Below are 21605 nucleotides of genomic sequence, written 5' to 3'. Positions count from 1 at the left end.
AATAGTTGGAGAACCCACTAGGTAAAGTGGCTTAACTTATCTAACGCGTATATAACAGCGAGAAACTCTTTCTCCGGTGGTGGTATAGTTACGTTGAGCTTCATTAAGGGTTTTACTCGCGATAGTAAATGACAACCGGCTTATCTTCGGCGTTGCCCTAGTCTGACTCGAATAGCATAGTAAACTTGCGTCACACATTAATTCAAAAGGTTTAGACCAATCAGGTGGTTGAATTATAGGAGCGGTAGTTAATGCGGTTTTTAATACCTCAAAGGCTTGTTTGCAACTGAAATTGAAATCAAAAGCGGCATCTTTAAGCAGGAGATTGGTTAAAGGTCTAGCAACCTTTGAGAAATCTTGAATAAATCTCCTATAGAAACCCGCATGTCCTAAGAATCTTGCGAATGTCTCTCGAGCAGTTTTTGGTATAGGAAGTGAAGCAATTTTTTCTATCTTAGCTTTGTCTACTTCGATTCCGTCCTTTGAAACGATATGTCCTAAAACTATTCCTTTAGTAACCATGAAATGGCATTTTTCCCAATTAAGAACAAGGTTTTCTCTTACATGGCGTGTAAAGACCTTTTCAAGATTTGATAAACAGACTATCGAAAGAATCTCCATAAATTGAGAAATCATCCATGAATACCTCCATAAACCGTTCAACCATATCACTGAAAATATGAAGCATGCATGGCGTTGGAAAGTACCAGTGCATTGCAAAGGCGAAAAGGCATTCGTCTATATGCAAATGTACCAAATGGACCAGGTGAGCGTTGTTTTTCTTGATCAGCAGGATCTATGACTATCTGAAAATAACCGGAATAACCATCAAGAAAGCGTGTAATAGGCATGACCGGCTAAACGTTCGAACATCGATCGATGAATGGAAGTGGAAAGTGATCCCTTACGGTGGCGGCATTAAGTTTGCGATAGTCAATGCATATTCGCCATTTTACTGGGATACGAGCGGAAATGCATTCATCTTTATCATTTCGCACAACTGTAATGCCAGATTTCTTTGGAACTACGTGTACAGGACTCACCCAAACACTATCAGAGATAGGGTAAATAATACCTGCATCTAGTAATTTTAACACTTCTTCTCGTACCACATCTTTCATGGTAGGGTTTAGGCGACGCTGTGGTTCACGCGACGTCTTAGCATTTTCTTCCAGGTGTATGCGATGGGTGCACACATTAGGTTCAATGCCTTTAATGTCATCGAGGGACCATCCAATAGCAGAACGATGTTGTTGAATGACATTAATTAAACGAGCTTCCTGATCGTCAGTTAATTGTGAAGAAATAATAACTGGGTGACGACCATCAGCATCAAGCTGTACGTATTTTAATTCCGAAGGAAGAGGTTTTAATTCAGGGGTGGGCGGAGTGGGTATTAAAGATTCTTGAGGAAGGTCATCATCCATGTAGTATACAGAGGGATGATCATCCAAGTTACTTGACATCACTGTTGTAGGGTCAATTAATGGTACTGACTCTAATAACTCATTGACTTCGTTTGTATAATTATCGTCCTCAAACTCAGAGTCGCTAAAGGAAAGAAATTGGTACACTTCATCCTCAGGAAAAGAGTTTGAGAAATACTCTTGCGGAATCTTTGTCAATCTGTTGACTTCACCATCAATGTCGGGCTCACGGAATTTGTTTCATTAACTTGAACACATTCACCTCGACCCGAAAGATTTCGAAGGACATGGTCATGGAACCATCTCGGCGGTTAATAAGAGCATTAGCGGGCAAGCAAACGCGGGCCCTAAAATGATAGGAATGGAATCACAAGCAACTTCGTATCCAAAATAACAAAGTCTACGGGATAGAAGAAATCTTGGACTTTTACAAGGGCGTTTTCCACAATTCCTTTTGGATACTTTATGGAACGATCTGCTAACTGTAGAGTCATGGTGGTAGGTTTGAGTTCATGAAGACCTAATTGTTTAAATAAATAATATGGAAGTAAGTTCACGCTTAGCTCCTAGGTCTAATAAGCGCGATGGCCGTGTATTTGTCACCTAAGGTGCATGGAACCGCCGGGTCGACCAGGGTCCTTGTATTTTACAATACCATTGTGTTCGGTAATGGAGGGAAATTGTTCAGTGAGGAACGCTTGTTGAGGAACGTTAGTTCTTCTTTTTGTGGTGCACATATCTTTCAGAAATTTTGCATGTTTTGGTAATAATTTTAAGGCATCGAGAAAAGGTAAGTTGATTGTTAAATTTTGAAAAGTCTCTCGAATTTCAGCAAAATTGTCATCAGGTTTATTCTTTGCCAAGCGTGCAGGAAACGGTGCCTTAGGTCGAAATTTAGCGAAGGGGTCTACTTGCTTGTTTCCTACATTCGGAGGTGTTGACTTTGTTGTATCAGGGGAATCTTCCATAAGTTCATTATTAGAACTAGAATCCTTGGAACCTTCTTTTTCCATTGGTTGATCATCTGGCATACGTATCTGATTGTCTACAGTTTTTCCAGATCGTAAAGTAGTGATTGCATGCACCTCACCTTGGTTGGTTGTGCTTGTACCAGGGGCATTGGTGAGTTCAAAGGTGTTTCTTTGGTTTAGGGTTTGGAACTGCTTTTGTGCAGGAAACACGCCTTTCGACTCTTTTCTTTGCCATTCTTTGAAGTGATTGTTGGATAGGCGTTAAAATTTGAGATCGTTGGTTCATGTAAGCCAAGAAAGTCTCATTTGTTCTATCCGTAATAGTTAAGCGCAGGTTGTCAGGCAAATGTAGTAGTTCTCGATTATTGCTTAGAAGTTGTTGATTATAGTTGGGATTTGGATTAGCTGGAACAAGGCTGCGGTTGGTCTGATAATTAGCATTATTTTGAAATTGACCTTGTTGGTATTGTTGATTATTTCCTTGGCGGTATGGAATAAAATTATTGGTAGGTCGAACGGTTGATTAGCGAAACCGGGAGGAGCCCCGTTGTTAGTTATTTTGGCGCCAAGCGAAATTCGGATGTTGTCTCCACGGTGCATTGGGAATGTTGAATGCACATGCCTCCTCCGCTTGTTGAGTAGGGGAAGCATATAACAAAGGACAATATGCATCAGGATGATCAGGACTAAGACAAAGGACACAAGGAGCGGTGTCAACGTTCATGACTAGTTTTGGTAGTTGATCGTTTACTTGAACTGCAAGTGCATCTACTTTTACCTCAAAAATAGATGTTGCTTTTGTAGCAGTATCCTTTGATGATCTAGACGGCTCAGTGTTACCCCAGTGTGTACCTTTTTTCGCTTGTTTTTCAAGAAAAGTATAAGCTTCAGTAGCTCCTTTGTCCATGAAGCAACCTCCGTTCATTATATCAAGAGTTTCTTTTTTGATGATCAGACGGACCATTAAAAATGAGCGAACAAGGACGACTTTTCTAGTTGGTGGTGAGGACATTCTAACGAAGATCGAGAAAAAGCGACTCCATGCTTCCGTAAAAGGATTCATGAGGATTTTGACGAAAGAATTGAATTTTCGAAGCATTTCAGTTGTTTTCTTCGAAAGTAAAACTGAAGCATGAAAAGCTTGAACTAGTTTATTCCATGTGTCTATAGATTGTGATTGTTGTCCCGCTAGCCGATTGATGCTTTTTCCGCTAAAGTGAATGGAAACGACGAAGCAAGAGTTGTTCCTTAGAGACCTGGCTGGATGATGAAATGTTGTTGCCACTTTGTTGAAGTCTACGAAGATGATTATGCGGTTTTTCGTGCTCCAAACCATGATATATTGGTAACAAACTGAAAACGTTTGGTGGGATCACGAAAATCACCGACAATGTCCTCAAGTTTGATCTGGGGAAGAAGGTCCTTCCTGTCGCGCGATATAGAAATCGAGAGGGCTTCTCTGGCTGGTGGAGGATCGTCGGCCATAATGACGAAGTTGATGGCGGCGAAGGATTGTGATCAAGGTAATTAGCGAGAAGAAGAACTATTTTTATGTGAGAACTTACGCAATTGCTTATCGTATTTTTTCGACGATAGGTTTGTTCAATTTCTTTAGTGGAACCCGGACCTTAATCTCATGCAAGCATAAAATTAGATCTAACTTACGAAGGAATTATGAGGACTCGAATTTTATTATTATCTTAAGCATTAGGGTTGAACAACATATGCCTAAAAGGCTGCTTGCTAACGAAGCGATGAAGCTAGGAATACGTGTGTGCATAAACCAAATGGCCAGTCACAAGATAGATATGAGGGAGGATTTCCGTGCAAGCGGTTCTAATTAAGTAACCTCAATCTTTCAAGTTTCCTAGACACCATTGGAATATGATTAAGATTTATGGAATTAAAATTTATGCAAAGGTGGTATTTAATTTTAATTTAATTTAATTTTTTTTTTTTTTTTAAGATTTATGCAAGGTTTAAAATACAAACATACAAAATACGATCTACTCATACAATACTAGGTGCAGTAGCATGTGAAGGTACTTTCTACTGCATATGCGATATAGCTATCTGAATAGGCAAACTTGTGTCATCGATAAATATTTCCATACGTCTGATGCAAATATACATCGATGTCATGATATGTGCGCTAATTTGTAAATCGATATTACGTAAATGTATATCAACAAAGAATGCTGCTTAATTTGAATCACTCATAATTATCTAAATACCTTAGCATACGAATCTGATATACATATCGTGAAGAGATGATAAAACTAAACATGCAAAGTTTTATACCTAAACTAAAATCGACTCTTGTATTGCATAATAAATCGATTTCGACAATACTCATTGAGATTGCGAATGTCCTATAGAGAGCGACTTTACCCGTAGGGTTTAGAAACAACTTACCCAACTAAGATTTTAACCCCGGTTGGAATGTTCTCCTCTTTCTTGACAAAATCGACTTAGTATACAAGACCGGGTAATGCGATATCACGTAAAAGAAACCTCAAACATTTACCAAGCAACATTTATACGTAGAAAGACATATACCCATGCAATACAGTACCATTAATATGTAAATATACATTCATATGCAATTCATATCCGTGTAATCGTATATAAATATTTACCGGTATACGAATTTGATTCATGCATAATTCCAGGCTAAAACTTAAATAATAATCCATAAATATTTCCTAATACTATATACATGGCATACATGCAGAAAAACATGCTAATAATAATATAAATAAATGACAATAATACTCAAAATTGGAACCTGTAGCTTCCCGCGTTTTCGCCAAAGATATGAAACAGACGTTTGATTAAATTACGCCATTAATCCCAAAAGGATTATCGACTTTTTCGGTACTAGAACAAATATTTAGGCCTGGAAAAGGATCAAGGTGGATCGAGGAGATCTTTGGTGGCTGAAAATGAGCAATAACGAAAGAAATTCACCGGAGGACGGCTGGGTCCACTCGGCAAGACGCTTAATACACCCACCGCGCGCCGGTCGTTTCGAGAATGACTTCAAATTTTCACAGAAGTCTTATAATTTGCTGAAATGATGTTTCCCAGTCCTAACTTTTGGAACCTGGCAGTGGAACGAAATTTTTTTTTAGCGAACAGGTTGTTTACGAGGCAAAAAATACGAAAAAAAAAACAAAAAAAACGTAAACGCAAATGAAACGTAAAGGAAGAAAGAGAATGGGGTTCCCCCTTGATGCAACTTCCGATCTTTAGCACAAGTTCTATGGCTTTAGAACAGCAGCGGCGCCATTTGATATTCGCTTGGACACTACTTAGAGTTTTGAACTCTCTAAATTGGTGAAAAAGCAATCAAGGTTCCTTACTCACGATCTTCGTTGAGTAGAGTTAGAATAAGGATTCGAACTACCTAAAGTATAGAACAACTACAAATTGGATGTTACAATAAGGGAACTAAGGAGTAAGGGTCTATTATAAATGTTAGATTTTTATCATTCTTACTTAAACATTAAGAAAACATTAAGTTGAAAACATGCACTTGATACTAAAAATAGAAATTTGGAAGAGAAGTTGGAGAGTTAATCCTCCTCATGTGAGCTACCATTAGTGTTGATTTGAAATAGGTTTTATTCTTCCTAAACTCATAGACAAGTCCCTAACGGAAAAATATAATTGATCCCTAGCATGCATGGCTCACTTAAGAGCTCATACATGCTAGCAAGTGAAACCAAACAATGACTTATCTCTAAGCTCATTGTTTGATTTCTAACTAGACACTACACCAACTATCATTTTGGGATAGGATGTAGTGTTAGTTGTTTATCCTAAAAACCTACCAAACTCACAACCAATGTTTTTCCCTCACATGAGTTGGATTAACTCCCCAAAAGGGAAGTTAGCTCATGATCCTTGGGACAAGGACTTATGAACTACTAAAAACTCAAAAGAGAAAGAGAGAGAGAGAGAGAGAGAGAGAATCCACAACCAAACTCACTTATATATTTCTAGAAGAACTAGAAGAACAAGTGTTCCTCCATTAAAACTATTACAAGCTTTTTGCAAAAAAAATAAAAACTTCACTTCTCATTTTCACTAAGGAACTAAAATAATGCCATGGGTGGAAAATAAGTCAAGGGAGTAAATGGAGTGTCCCCCACCTTTGTCTAATTTCTTCTCCATTTGAGAGAAATCTCATTTCCTCCCACGTGAATTATCAAACCACATTGATTCATTTTTATCTACCACATTAAAACAAAGTGACACCTTGTCTTTTTCTCACTATTAACACCTAATCTAATTTATTACATGCAAGGTGTCAACTTTGCACCAATAATTTGTTATCTTTGTCTTGACATGCTCCATGATTGATGACTCATCCAATCTTGTAGCCCCACATAGTGGGTCCATGTGTAGTCCAGTGGCAGTCCGGTATTTTGGGCGGTTTACAACTTCCGCCTATCGTAGAGTTCATCGCCTGCGATTGTCCGAGCGACTTTCTTGTCGATTCGGAGGCCTGGTTCGAGAGGTAGGAGCTTTGGAAGTTTGATGCTTCAACGTGGATTTGGGAGAATTCATATATCACGCCGTTCCTCGTGCTTTTATTGCGGGTTTAACCAATATTTCCATGTTTATGCAAATACCGCAAAAAGTATGAAAACACATTTATTTCATAATTATTAAACACATAATGAACCAAATTTATATGTCTCAATGGGGTTTCATAATACACTTTTGGGTGCTTATCAGGGCACATCATACTATTATCCTGTTAGAAAGAAAGATTTTTTCGTCAATCTTCTACACAGAGGAACCACAAGGCCTATCACACAATCATCATACCTGAAATAGTTCAAGGTAGAGAAGCAACTTCACTAGCAATCTTTCCAACATATCAAGGAGTATTTTTGACAAACCACAAGGTGAGACCTCCTCGTCCTCCAAACATTCGTCAGATTTGGGTAAGAAAATATGATCTCCTCACTCCAAATTGATAATGCATTATATATAGTCTTAGGGATCTGACTTAAAAAGACCTAACAAAAAAAAAAAAAAAAACTTGGTAAAAGGAAATCTTCTTATTTTTTGGATTAATTTTGATATTCGGCATCAATGGTAACATCTTCTCTTTTTCTCATTCATTTCATTTACTTAATTTCTATACATTAAGGACAATGCATATGTTAAGTTGGTGGAGGGTGTACTTGAGAAATAAATTTCGAAAATTAGTTTTCAAAAACAAAAATATTTTTGTTTCTATATCAGTAGCATGAGAAAAATGAATTTTAATGATGAGTTTGGGATATAGATTCTATACTGCTTAGTGTTGAGTTTGATAGATAGTTGATATTATTGATTTCATTACCGCTTAGACTATTTATTATGCTCGGACATAGTTCTTGTTGATAGAACTATGTGAGTCTTATGATTTTTTTATTTTTTTATTTTTTTTTTATCCCAACCTGTATCTTCATTGTTCTCTTCTTATATGTTTCTTTTCTCTTTAGCACATTGTGCCTCTAATTTGTTCTGAAGAATTTCATGCAAATGATGTTTATGAAGGTTAGTGTCTTCATTTCAGAGAGAAAATTTGTTTATTTTTATTTTTGTAGTGGTTGAAGACTTGATTTAAGGTTACAGAGGTAATTCCATTAGAATTCTTTTATTTGTTTATGATTATGGTAGCACTAAGAAATGTGGGATTAGGTGCATTCTATGTGATTGTAATCATGGCTTTAACAATTTGATGTAATTTTATTTTTTAGGTGGAGGTGGAGGTGGAGAATGGAGGAACAGCTACACTGGGGTGGAAACATGCACAGTCAAGAAAAGTATAACAGGTAAAATTATACTAGCATTGAAATTGATTTGGACTACATGCACATTATAAAACATGTATAAAAGACTTGTGATTTCTTTCCCTTTGATTTTTAAACTTTGTTTCTCTAATTCCTTTGTTGTACAGAAAGATATAACAAGGGCACCTCTGATCGAGTTCGTCGAGGGAATATTGAACCAGATGCAACTCAAGCTATAGATGTACATAATTATAGGTATATTATATTCTTCTTTAAATCTGATTTTGTTTAGTTTTGGAGATTTTTTTTAATTACCTTTTGTTTTTTTGGGGGGATTGTAGTATATTTGTTGTTACATGGAATGTGGGTGGAAAGTCTCCACCAAATTATTTAAACCTTGAAGATTGGCTTCATACTTCACCTCCAGCATATATTTATGTTCTAGGGTATGTTTTTTATTATTCAATTTTGTTTTATCATGCAATTTCTTCATCCTTGCAATAAGCACAAGGCTTAAAGAAGTCATCCTTTTTCTAGATTTCAGGAAATTGTTCCTTTGAATGCTGGAAGTGTTTTGGGATTAGAAGACAATGCGCCGGCCAGAAAATGGATGGATCTTATTCGAAAAACACTAAACCATCTCCCTAGCGCAAGTGGAGGTGGTGATAAGTGCTCAAAAAGTGCAATTTAACCCTCGATTATACCTCTTGTTCAACTATCTTAGTGGACTAATAGTGTTTGTAAGTTGTGTTTTATGATTCTACAGGTCAAAGAGAGAGTTTTGAAGAATATTAGAGAAAAATGGGTAAAACGGAGCAATTCGGAGCATTAAGGATCACATGGGAAGCCCGTGGACAATCATGGAGAAGGCCAAGGAATTGGAGCTATTAAAGAAGCAACTTGGACCTATTTTAAAGCCTATTTGGAAGCCCAAGGCCAAAGGATTCGTTGCTTAGACCAAAGCCCACAGAAGAGACAAAATCGGCTAACGCGTCTGGGACGCATGGATCGAGCGTCTAGACGCATTGATCGCGTCTGAGATGCATGAATAGTGCATCCAGACGCATGGATCGACACTGTAGCCAATTTCTTCTCAGTTTTGGAGATGAAATTGGACTCTGAAAGAAGTCTATTTGTATTAGAAAACAAATGACAGTTTGGAATGCTTCTAGAGCTCATTGTAACCTCTATAAATAGAGGACCTAAGTGCCTCATGTAATTTGCCAATTCACTTATACTCTTATCTCCAGAACTTGAGACAGAGAGAGATTAATAATAAAAGATCGGTTTTAACTAGCTGAGTCTTAATAAATTAGTCTTTCTAATTTTATGTTCTTCGACTCTTCTTCTTCTCATTCTTCGTGTTCTTCCTTCTTTATGGAAGGCTAATCTTCTCCTTCAAGGGAGAAGATGAAGCCGGTGCTTAAGGTTCAATGATTCTTTTGGTTCACGGTGTTCTTCAATCAGGTTAGTTCTTTATGTTTTTAGTTATTAGTTCCATTGCCCAGACCAGGGGATGGAAGTATAGATTAAGGTTTTTATTTATTTCAATCGAATATCATGCTAGTTTAGGATTTTATTTATTGCAATTGAATATTTGCTAGTGACATGCTTTTATTTATTGCAATTGAATATAATGCTATAATAGGATTTTATTTATTGTAATTGAATATTATACTATTATTATCTACTTTTCTTCTAGTTGTGTAGTATTTTAGAGTAAAGGAAGTATTCCTTGTGTTTGCCTTAGATGGTGATTCATTGAATAGCTGCCCAAACTCACATAAAAGGAAATAAGATACTAGTAACATGAATATAGGAACAACCTTAAGTAGAGTTATTCGTTAACGATGTTTCATCCAAGAGGGCATCGGCACTCGCTCGATTGCCTAATTGTAGTCTACTTGTGAGAACAACCATGAAGCAGAAGGTCATAGATAAAAAGTATTGGTGGATTCTAATATCTTGAATTCCGTCTCTTATAAATTCTCAATAGTTTAGTTTAGTTTAATTTAGTTTAGTTTAGTTTATCATTAGAATCTAAAATATCTACAATCATAGTTTTTAATCCCTTAACCCCTTTTCCAGTCCTGTCATTCATATAAACATACACTTAAAAGTGAAACGATACCCTACTCATCCTTTAATTATTGAGGGATAATTAGGTTTTTATACACTTCTATTTTGTTCAACGACCATTATCTATCTACATTATCCATATACCATCTCATCTACATACAAAAAAATAGGCGAGGTCAGGTGGGGGCTATCAGACACCATCTCTTGTTCTTGATCCAGTCTGTGAATTGGATGCTGATTTGGAAGGATGAACAAGGCAGAAGTCATATTCTTTCTTCCATCGCCTATCATTTCAGTCCTTGAGTCAGAGTTTCTCTTCCCTAATAATTGGTGTTCATTTGTAGCTCAATAACTACTCTTCCTTTGAGGGGGTTATGTACTGCAAGCCTCACTTTGATCAACTCTTTAAGAGGACTGGAATCAAAGTTTGGACAAAAGTTTGAAAGTGTGTGGTACTCAATTCGTTGAATATGATGTTATTACTTATTAGTTTCATCTCATCACTGCTCATTTCCTTTCTCACTTTTTGTAGGTGCTCTTAGAGCTGTTAAAGTTGACAAATCTATTGATGAGGTACTAAATTACAAGATTTATCCCTTGAATTACCCATTATCCTATATATAAAAAGCTATATGCAAACGTTAAACATATTTTTGAGTTCATGCAAATTCTTTGTACGTACAACACTTTTTAAGTTGTTTATGGTTGTGGATTGAATTGCATAGGGCCATGCCAATAGCTAAGTTTCAAATATGTTCAGTGGAACTCAAGATAAGTGTGTTGCTTGCAAGAAAACCGTTTACCCAATTGAAAAAGGTATTCGGAAAATTCTTATCAAGCTTTACTATCTTTATATGTATTGTTTAACTCTGTGGCGATAGTCGAAGCATAGGTTCAAAAAACCAAATGAATTGATGCAATATATGATATTTATGTTATGATTGGCATTCAACGACTTGCAGGTGTGCTATCTTTATGGAAAGAAATGTGGAAGAGTTGCTTTGTGTGATTAACTGAGTGGGTGTTTAAATGTCAGATATTGCATCAATGATATGGGATGTGGAAGAGTTGCTTTGTGTGATTAACTGAGTGGGTGTTTAAATGTCAGATATTGCATCAATGATATGGGATGTCCCAGAGGTGAAAGAGCATATGAAGCTTTTTCTTTTGTTGTGTATTGGAAGTTGAACACATTTATATTGGTGTACAATGGTACAATGGGAACCAGATAACCTACTTTTTCATGAAGCTGTGCGGCACATTGTTTCTCACACTGCAGTAGATGTGAATCAGCTAATGAAAATGAATTGCAGCAGGTATGGAACATAACAGGAACTGGGAGGAGGCAACTTCAATTTCTTTGATCTGGTTCCCCAATAGAATTGAAGACATGCAACACTACTTTGCTTGAAGCTACGAGAGAGTCCTGGGAAGAGGTTAGGCATCTATATTATTTGAATTGCTATTGTTGGCTGTGTTAACTTCATTTGTAGCATGTACACTTCTAGAATAAAATGTATTGTTTATTATGTTATTTTCATCTGTGGCATATGCAAGTAATATATTAGCTTATACTATATAGATTTCTTTTTTGCGATCTATGTGTGTAAAAAGCTTGATCATATAGTGAGAACAAAAACACCCATATATTGACAACACAAAAGTACTGCCATAATACTTAATGGTTCTATGGGGATTTATTGTCATATAAAATACAAATCCATGAGGGGTTTTTATCTCACTTGATTAAATTGAAATGGTTTTATGTGTATAACTTCAATCTAGAGAAAGCATGCAGAACCTGATATGAGTTCATGTTATTGTATTGAATGAATCTGACATGTCATTGGCACAGACATTCACTTGAGTACATTAAACAAAAACTGATGACGTTTTACTAAGGAAACTAGGAGATATTTGAGCGAGCCTGCAAGCTCACTTTGGGGTTGGTAACTTGGTATTGCTTTTCTAGCATAGACTTTGGTAAAAGGCCAAATAACTAAATAAGTGATGCAAATATCTTTCTTAAGTACTATGTTGTGTGCAGAAAACCTATTGTTTCAGATAAGTCAAAGAACCCTATACTATTGAAGTGTCTGTTGGGTATTCTTTTGTAGGTATTCATATTGGCTGGACTTGGAAGATGGGAGCTTCATGGCATCGTGAAACCCAATTGAAGATCTGTCAGTACAATCTGTCTTCCCATCCTCCTTAAATTTGTATGTCAATACTCCCATGTGTGTTATCAATATATTATTTTTCGTTTTTGTAAGACTGCTAATCCTCACACTTGGTGCATATGCGTTCAGTGTGGAAGCACCTTCTTCAGAGGCCAATACATTTTACCTGAATGAACACTCAGTAAAGGCTAGAAGTATGTAACCCAACATTAGCTGTTTATGATGCATTGAATGGGATCACTTGAGACCAAAACTACTCAAGTGCATATTAATATTGAGCTTACAACCTTCAAATTAGAAAAGATCAGATAAAGCAAATTGAGGAAAGATTGAAGCCAGTGTTGTGGAGCGACTATAAATTTCTACAATGTAAATGTTTTTGTATATGTAATAAAATTTTCCACTGTTGAGAGTTTAGAATTTTGCACATGCATTGAGATGTTTGTTATCAAAAGAAATATCACTCTTGCATTTTCAGAAATTTTTTTTTTTTTATTATTATCTAATTTGTTTTTAGGTTGCCAATTTAGCAGCTACTGTGAACATTAGTAGTAGAACACTGACATAAGTTCATAAAAGAACTTCAGAAACTAAGCATGTCCTGGCTAGGCTTTTTTCATCTCTTACTCACGTGGCAGAGCACGTGCATTGAGTGGGGTGACTTGAGGCTATAGATAGTGGATGAGAAATTTCAAGGTGTGTTCTCTTAAAAAAAAATGATAATCTTTGAGTGAGATTGTGGAGGTGGGGGACTTCCACAGATGGTAAAGGCAGGGCCGGCTCTGAGGGGTAAGCAATATAGGTAGGTCTAGTTTTGTGTAAAATGTCTTTATCCAAAGTCAAACTTGGGCTGAAATGAACAAAGTGTAAGGTTCTAACCAGTAGATCACTCACATTTTGATGTTAAGAGAACCTTAAAATTAGTTATTATTTATAAACAATATGCATATGATTTTTTACTAGATATTTTGAGTTTTACAAAAGCCCGATTTTAAAAACTCGCCTAAGCCCCCACAATCTCAGAGCCGCCCCTCGGTAAAGGAGTACAAATCGAACATGGGAGAAGAGGAGGCTCGGAAACAGTCATATATGTGTCAACAAAATCTATCCAATTTGCTACAATCCTTCTCGTAGTTTTTTTCTTAATTTTAGGTAACCATATTTTTTTTTTGTCTTTTTAACTATGAAAAAATGAAATCAACCCGTACTTTAGCACTCTTTCCCTTTCTCTGTCTTTGTGGGTTTAACTTTTTTTTTTCCTCTATTTGTATTCTTTTAATTTCAAAAATCGTTTTTTTGTTGTTGTAGCGTGCTGTGTTTTTCTTTTGAAAACTTACTAATTTCAAATTATTATTTAAAAGAAAGATTTCAGGAAAATAAAAAAGATATATGTAAATACGTATTTATACTGAATCAACTACAGTACTTAGTTTGGCGGTGGGCTGAGAAAGCTGGGAGTTGTGATGGGCTTTCTAAAAACTAAGCCCATTTTGCTTCGAAAGCGGAACGTATGACACGTGCACAATCCAATAAGCAACAGTAAGGGTAAATCAGAAATTAGAAAAGCAATGGGTTCTTCTTCAGTGATTACCCCCGAAGATGTTTTAGAATCACTAATGAACGATGGTACAATTGATGCTATTCGTTTGAAAATCATCAATCAGCTCAAAGCCAATGTAAGTTTATACTATATTCAATTTCATAGTTTAATTGTTTCGAATTAATGCAATCATATTTGTAGAAAGTTGTTGTGTTTCGAGTTTTAGAACTCATGTCATGATTGCCCCATAAGAATAGACAACTTGTAGTCCAATCAGATACTAAATATGAGCTTTTATAGGGACACCATTTATGGCCTCTCTATAACGTATAAAAGATAATGTTGTTTGAAATATGATTGCGTCTTAGCTTTACAGAACCTGAAAGTTTGAATCTGTTTTCTCTAAGTAAGATCGTCCGTACTTGCACAACTCTTAAAAGTAATTTTCAAGTAGTTGCTGTGTGTCTGGGATGAATATATGAATACCAAACATATCTGTGCCAGCTGATGGGATTGACTTTTTTTTTTTTTTTTGATCGAGTTGAAATCTTAGACTTACCTTTAAGATCAGGGGACCACACTTTCGGGAGCACCTCTGTGTACCTTATTGATATGCAGACCCTTTGAATGAAAAAAATTTGGTGAAATGGAATAGGCGAGGATCACGAGTTATTGCGTCCATGGAACCACCTTATCCTTGTGGCCCTTAAGGTCCTGAACAGATGGATATAGGATTGTTTGTACAGAGGTGGAACACAGCCAGTTGTCTCTCCATAAGTCGACCTTTTCACCATTGCGGATTACCCATTGGCTTCTAGAATTAACTTCAGATATTGCTTCTTTGATCCCGGTCCAGATGAGAGATCTTGTAGTACTGAATAATCTCACCATCCGTGGTCATGCACTTAACCGTTCATGAATTTCCCAAAATCAGCTTCTTCAGTTAAAGTTGTCGATGAAAGCTTCACATGCATTGAAGTGTTGATGTCTCTTAGCCTTCTAATACGCAACCCTCTTTCAGAGAAAGGGTTGCAAACTTTTTCCCATATCACAGTAGTGTCTCTTGACTTTGTAGGATCCACAGTCCATAAAAGGTTCTCATGGTTTTTTTAGCGTATTTAATAAGTTAGGATGGTCTCTTATAAATGGACATGTTATAGATAGGGATGCTATCCAAAACGGCTTTAATAAGTACTACCCTACCTTTGAAAGGCAACATATGCAATTTTGATTCAATTATACATATTATGACTAATATGAATTTGTTAACATATTTCGATCATTTGCACCAGGTTTGACTTTAATACAATTGTTTATTGACTTTAGTTAGTTTCAATTGTTGTTTGTTAGTTATAAGCCTATAATAATATGAATTTGGTGGCATAATTGAAGATGACAGGGAATTGACCTGATTGTTTTGAGGCGTTTAATTAGAAAATAGGCTTTTATGATAAATGACTTTCAAATTGATTCACCACTCTATGTTCAATTATGCCGTTGGCAACACAAAATTGTCAAGTTTTGGGTTCTCGAACTCATGTGATGTGAGGATATGAATTTAACACACAGCACTACTAAAGCAAGGCCTATAGCAATTAACACAAATGAAAAGTCTTGCACCTCGACAATATAACAATATAATTCCTCATTGCTTCCAATTCTGAAATAGTTGGTTCTCACTGTGTTACTTCATTTAGGCCTCATAGTTGTGTTTAACTCTTTCCTCATACTGACCCTCCTCTTCATCCTCAACAATTACATCCTGGTACTGCTGGAACTCAGTCACCAAGTCGTTTATGTTTCTCTGAGCCCCGGTAAATTCCATTTCATCCATCCCTACTCTGGAGTTCCAGTGCAAAAAACCCATTCTCCTAAACATAGATAAATTACCCATCCTGACCATCTTCCCAAATCAAAGTTGAACTGCCCACGAACATGGATGCCATCTTCAGCCCCATGGGTGGGGTGTCTCAGACGCTTGACTTCACATTGTTGGAGATCCACTCCACTGAGTATTATGAGTTCTTGTTCTGCTCATCCACCTCCTTGGTGCCTCGTTACTCCTGAACATGGCTTAGGCTATGAGATAATGACCGATCTGCTGCACACATCGTATTCTTTGAATCCCACGTCCATTGACTTAGCTCTGGGACAGTAAGCGAGTTGTACTACTGGGATCCATGGGATGTAAAGTGGAGCAAAACCCCACCATAAATAAATGGAGTGTTGGAAAGGGAGTTAGGTTCACCACCAGCTTATGCAGATCAGAGTTCAGCTGTCTTGGAAACCTGAGCAGCATGTCACACCATTCCGCTGCCACTTTGCTTCCTGTGTCTTTGGTCAAGTATTCAATTGAGATGTCAAGACCAGTATATTATCACCTACAGTTGAAAATTAGCCGCACTGAGTCGTTTTCCATTTTGGCACCTCTGTGCCTTTGGTCAACTGAGATGCCAAGAATTAACAGAAAGTAGACACAAGAACATGCTGTTTTCCTAATCTTTTCATATTGGGGCATATTGGGGACCTTTAGAATAAGATTTTAATGTTAAAACTTGAGGCCTGTTCTAATTGATATCACCCGATTGAAATAATCAATAAGCTCGAAGCTAATGTAAATTTTTTGTCAATACTGAAAATTGTTCACTTTGGTTCAATAATATTAATTGGGATTGCTTCAAGTCGATGAGATGTTTGTTAGGTCGTTTCGAGCAATTGGGCACTCGGTTCGAAAGAAATTAAACTGTTTGTTGATTTTTGTTAGTATGAAATTGTGTACGATATTCAGCTCATTGAATTGGTTGTTATAATGTGATTGTAGTCCATTATTGATATTTGTAGTTAATTAAGATGAATTATGTCGTAGTTTACTCATTGAATTAATTCTGTGTCAGAATGAAAAAGCATTGAGAACTCTTCAAAACCGAAAATGTGGATGTGAAGTATGCCAGCTTCAATAAAAACTGATAATCAAAATACGGCTAATCAAATGTAATTGCATTTTGGTTGAGGAGTGCCTTAACTCATATCTATTGGCAGACTATCTGCCAATGGGTTTAACATTCGGTCGATTATGTACCGATTGCATGATTGTGTTCTATTCCAGGCAGTTATTTATGTACTTATCCTCACTATGTTATCGTTTGGAGTTTCAGAGTTGTTTGTAGTTTACATAACCACAGATGTTGAAAATGATTTCCCACTGCATTTCCAATTGTTCCTTTGGTAATTTAGAAGTTTGATATTGATACTTCGGTTTCCAACATAACCACATGAGGCACAGACGTTGTAACTGACTCACCACTGCATTTCCAATTATGCCGCTGGAAATACAGAAGTTTGATACTTCAGTTTCCAACATTACCAGAGATGTGGAAAATGATTCACTGCTGCATTTCCAATTATGCCGCTGGCAATACAGGAGTGTCAGTTTTCAGTTCTTGCACTAAATTGATAGTAGGATATGATTGTGGAGATCATGTTTAGGACATTTTTGTCGCAACCAGAAAATCGTGTGTAGGTTCCTTGGCACATGTAGTGAGAGTTATGCTTATAGGAACTGCTAGAGACATGAGGTGTCCGTATCTCTAGAAAGCTTGGTGTACAGCGTGAAGTCGAATTGTATTCCTTTTCTCTTCCTAATATTCTTGGATAGAAATGTTTTTACTAGTGTAAGTTGATTTCATCGAGCATGTTTAGAAAGGCTATAGAATCCTCTATGGCATGTTATTAGTGTTAGAGATAGATTAACACCCACATGAGCAAACTTTGACCAGTGTTTTGGGACCTATAGCCTTAGATAAAGCCATAAATGCAGATGCTTGTTCTAATTTTGTGTGATCTTTGTGGCTTATAGGAGGAGCTGAAGAAAAACACTATTACAATGGTGGAGCAGAGTAAGGTTCTTAACACCCCTGGTGCTGAGAAACAAACTAAGAGAGAACTGTTTGATGCCCTCCGACAAGAGTTAGAGTAAGTGGTCTCAGTCCCTTCTTTTATTTGATGCGCTCCAACAAGAGTTAGAGATGCATCTGTTTCACAGGTAGGTTTCCAGGGTCGAAACGGTTGGTACGTGGTTTAGATGGTTTAGTGCCTAGGAATAATCCAATTAAGTATTCACCCTTGCAAGTAGTTAAACCCGAAAATTTCGTGGGTGAAACTTTCGGGTACCCTCAAGTATTCTCATTATATATAAGATTATGTGACATTTAATACTTTATTCCTTAAAGCCGGCAATATCTGTCAAGCGCTACGGGCGGGGCATTGGGAAGTACCCTTTTCTGCAGTGAAGGTGGGAATCAAACCCAAGACCTTGGGCCCAACCTCCCAAAAATTGACCAGTAGGCCAGTTCTCTTGTTGACCAAGTTAGCAAGAAATGACACCAAGGGAGCATTATACTGGATCCTAGCGTTTCCATAAATCCACAAGATGTATAAATAATTAATAAGTTCAGAGCTAATGTTTGAGATGCCCATATAGCAAATTCTTTGCAGAAATTGGTGTGATCGTTACTATCTATGTTAAACAATCTCCAAGTATTTTTTCGGAAAACAGAAAATGTTGTAATGGGCAAAGGGTCCAATAGAGAACTGATGGATATAGTTATGAGGTTATGATTAATGCTCAAGCTGAAACGTGCTCAAGCATACAGTAAGGCCGCAATTTCTCTAAATTTATATTACTGCAAAATTCTGTCAAATTGAGGTTTCATGTAGTTCAATCATATCTCTTTGCATCATGCAGGACTCCAGTGCTTGAAAAGGCTTCCAAATCATTTTGGGAGCTAACTGTGGAAGATGATGGGTTAGGGAAAGAAATAAGTGAAACTGTGGAGAGAGTTTTTTATCAATTAAGTGGGCTGGAACCTCCTTTCCCTGTGGCACTTGGTGATGCCCAACCAGGTAAAGAGAGACAACAGGGTAATTCAGAAACTTCCTCGAAGAAAAGGAGCTACACTACACTACAAGGAGGGACAAGTGAAGTTTCTGATGGATCTACCTGTCCTGCAATTCCTTAAACTGTGGTAATGCCCCTTTGAAAGTTGAAGGATGGCATCATCTTGTGAAGCCTTGACTAATCGTGCTATGCTCATCTTGCATCTTGTGCTACTTATGTCAAAGGATTGCTCTATGTCAAATATTGTGGTTAAAGGTGATTACTGTCCAGGAAACAGAAGTGGTCTTAATAACTGAAGAACATAAGAGACGATTTTCAAATCTGATCCGGTTGCTGTATTGTTAAGTAAATCTCCTTCACTTTGCCCACCAGGTAGTATTGTAGTGAGGTAAATGTGGGTCGAAATGGATGATGAATTGTACCAACTTTTAATCCATTATTATTAGTAATAAAATGGGTTCAGGGTTTGTCTTTATAATATTCAATTATTCATACACCTGACCTCAATGTGTGGGCCCATCAAAGGAGGATCAGAAATCCTTTACAAAGATAATCAGATGGTGATCATCAGTCCATGGCGTCATGGCAACACGAGACATGGAACATGGATCCCTGGGAGTAGGCCGAGTGAAGCAGACTTGGTGCTTGACCGAAGGCATTGTAGTGCACATCTAATGACTTCCCATTTCGAGGCAAAACAAGCTAGCTCTTTTCCCAGCCTTATAGATTTCAGACGCAGCTGATGTATATCATGCAGTAACGAGTGTTTTCCCTTTGTGACGGTACCATGTACCATGTCCAACTACTGACATTTCAGATGATGTCCAATCTCTTTGTTACGGGATATAAATCACAACTGTTGTATGTTTTCCCCACGGATCAGGCATCAATGGAACGAATGTGGAATGTGTTCGGATGGATCTGCTAAACATTCTGCACTCCGTATTTCTCCAAGAACTCCTTTAATTGAGCTTCACTGTGTCCCTATTGACCGGCAACACATCAAAGTTCAGCAATATCATAATGGGAATCAATTTTTGGTGAAAATTGGCTACTGCAACTTCTGAACAACAATGATCAAGAATATTTAACAGGGACAAACTGAAAAACAGTTAGCAGTCAGTGACCCGGTTCAAGCCAGGGAAGCCAACCTAACATGAAAATGATAAAAATGAAGTCTGGATATTATTTAGTATAGTAATATCCTTGGTATATATTTAAAAGTTGATGTATAGGGGAGATGAGCTGCCTAATGATAGGTTGATAAAAATGAGCAAACACACGTAATAGTAACCTAGTACCAGGATTACCGCACGTGTTAGTTTAAGTCTCCTATACTCGGTTGGCGAGAGTGTTTCAGAAATCAGAAGTACGTATGAAAGAAGAACTATTTCACATTACACTTATGACGTGGACTATCCCACTTAGAGATATAGTGGGCTGTTAGGCGATCGCCCCTCCTAAGTGCAATGAAGGTCAATAACCTAGGCCATCCCATATATGGACCTTCGTGATCCTCGCCACTGTGTTTCGCGTTGTTTATGATATGATTTTATATTTCGGTCTGCATCCCTTGCAGCTGCTCTCCCATGTGAGACTAAATCCTAGTTCAGCAAAGAGTTTGTCAGCATGAAACTATTCACATATATATCTTGGAGAAGCACCCGGCGCAATACCTATACACTGTAGTACGCCATTCTATTACACTCCAATTATTTGTGTAATATGTAATGGTCTACATAGCACAGGGCCTTCTTTTGAAGCCACCTCTAAGAAGGAAAAGCCACAGGAATATCTCCGGCCAGCATCGCTGAGCAACTACAGTAGAAGTTAATTAAGGAGGTCAAATGAGCAGAGCACAAGCTTAATATACCCTTTTGTACTGTTGTGCTCCTTTTGGTCCCGCTAGCAAAGAAATCAAATATGTGGATGGAGCTCGTCCATTTTCTTTTAGCAGCTGTAGAGTTGGTAGCAAGCAATTCGAGCGAGCCAGCAAATTGCTCTCACAATGTTACTACATACTTTGGCATCTAACATTGGTAATCCTGTTCAGAGAGTTGTTTTCTGAAGCTCTTCAAGAGAGGATTGATCGAGAAACTGGGAGAACACACTTCAACCAAAGATTACAAGATGTAGATATATTGAAGAAGCAGTGATGAGTCTTAACCCATAAATTTTGGGATAATACCCAAGGACTTCCCTTCTCCCAAATGCTGCAAACTGCAGGAGCTCAAGCCATTATGGAAAATATAGGCTAGGCAAAAGGGTATGTTTAATTGACCTCAGCGTTAGGACATGGATGCAGTGGATAGTCTTGATGCATGCTGTTGCAGCAAGAAGTGAGTTCCCTGTTGAGCTTCTCAAGGTAACTGCTATTGGAACAATTTCACAACAAACTATCGAGGAGAAGATGGCCTGAAAGAATATTCACTAGTTCAAACATTGTTGCAACTGGTTGCAACTGAGACTCTGATAGAACATCTTTCCTTGTATTTCCCATAGTGTACACTGCTGATTTTACGCCAATAGCACCCACACTAACCACAAAACAAACGGGTCCTAGAATTATGACTAAAAAAGATAATCTTTTAAAATATTTTATTAATAATCAAAATTTAATTTTTCTTTTGCGAAAATTAACAACATTCAAATCAAATAAATAGAGATTTATAAAATTTATCACTAACTGGAGATACTTATTGATTTATTTATAAAT

At 37.2% G+C, this 21605-nt stretch overlaps 1 protein-coding gene and 1 long non-coding RNA gene across 2 annotated transcripts; one reads left to right on the top strand and one right to left on the bottom strand.

Moving 5' to 3' along the window:
- The first annotated feature begins 13938 nt into the window (after nucleotides 1-13938).
- Nucleotides 13939-19367, top strand: LOC147498512 (uncharacterized). Its single transcript, XM_086560482.1, has 3 exons — nucleotides 13939-14128; nucleotides 17849-17964; nucleotides 18737-19367. Exons 1-3 carry the CDS (start codon nucleotides 14021-14023, stop codon nucleotides 19008-19010), a joined length of 498 nt encoding a protein of 165 aa, XP_086416608.1. The 5' UTR covers nucleotides 13939-14020; the 3' UTR covers nucleotides 19011-19367.
- Nucleotides 18902-21131, bottom strand: LOC147498511 (uncharacterized). Its single transcript, XR_015195509.1, has 2 exons — nucleotides 20763-21131; nucleotides 18902-19873 (listed from the first exon to the last, which is right to left on the bottom strand). It is a non-coding gene; the product is annotated as an uncharacterized LOC147498511 (long non-coding RNA).
- Between the last annotated feature and the right edge of the window lie 474 nt (nucleotides 21132-21605).

Source organism: Coptis chinensis, chromosome 5, assembly GCF_015680905.1.
Source record: "Coptis chinensis isolate HL-2020 chromosome 5, ASM1568090v1, whole genome shotgun sequence".
NCBI lineage: Eukaryota > Viridiplantae > Streptophyta > Magnoliopsida > Ranunculales > Ranunculaceae > Coptis > Coptis chinensis.
The sequence above is the reverse complement of the archived record's forward strand: the minus strand, read 5'-3'. Positions and strand labels throughout refer to the sequence as shown.

What these genes read in the sequence shown, in the direction of transcription:
- LOC147498512 (XM_086560482.1), top strand. Translation starts at nt 14,021, where the DNA reads ATGGGTTCTTCTTCAGTGATTACCCCCGAAGATGTTTTAGAATCACTA. An exon ending in TCAATCAGCTCAAAGCCAAT is followed by an intron (nt 14,129 to 17,848) that starts GTAAGTTTATAC and finishes TGTGGCTTATAG; the next exon opens with GAGGAGCTGAAGAAAAACAC. An exon ending in GCCCTCCGACAAGAGTTAGA is followed by an intron (nt 17,965 to 18,736) that starts GTAAGTGGTCTC and finishes TGCATCATGCAG; the next exon opens with GACTCCAGTGCTTGAAAAGG.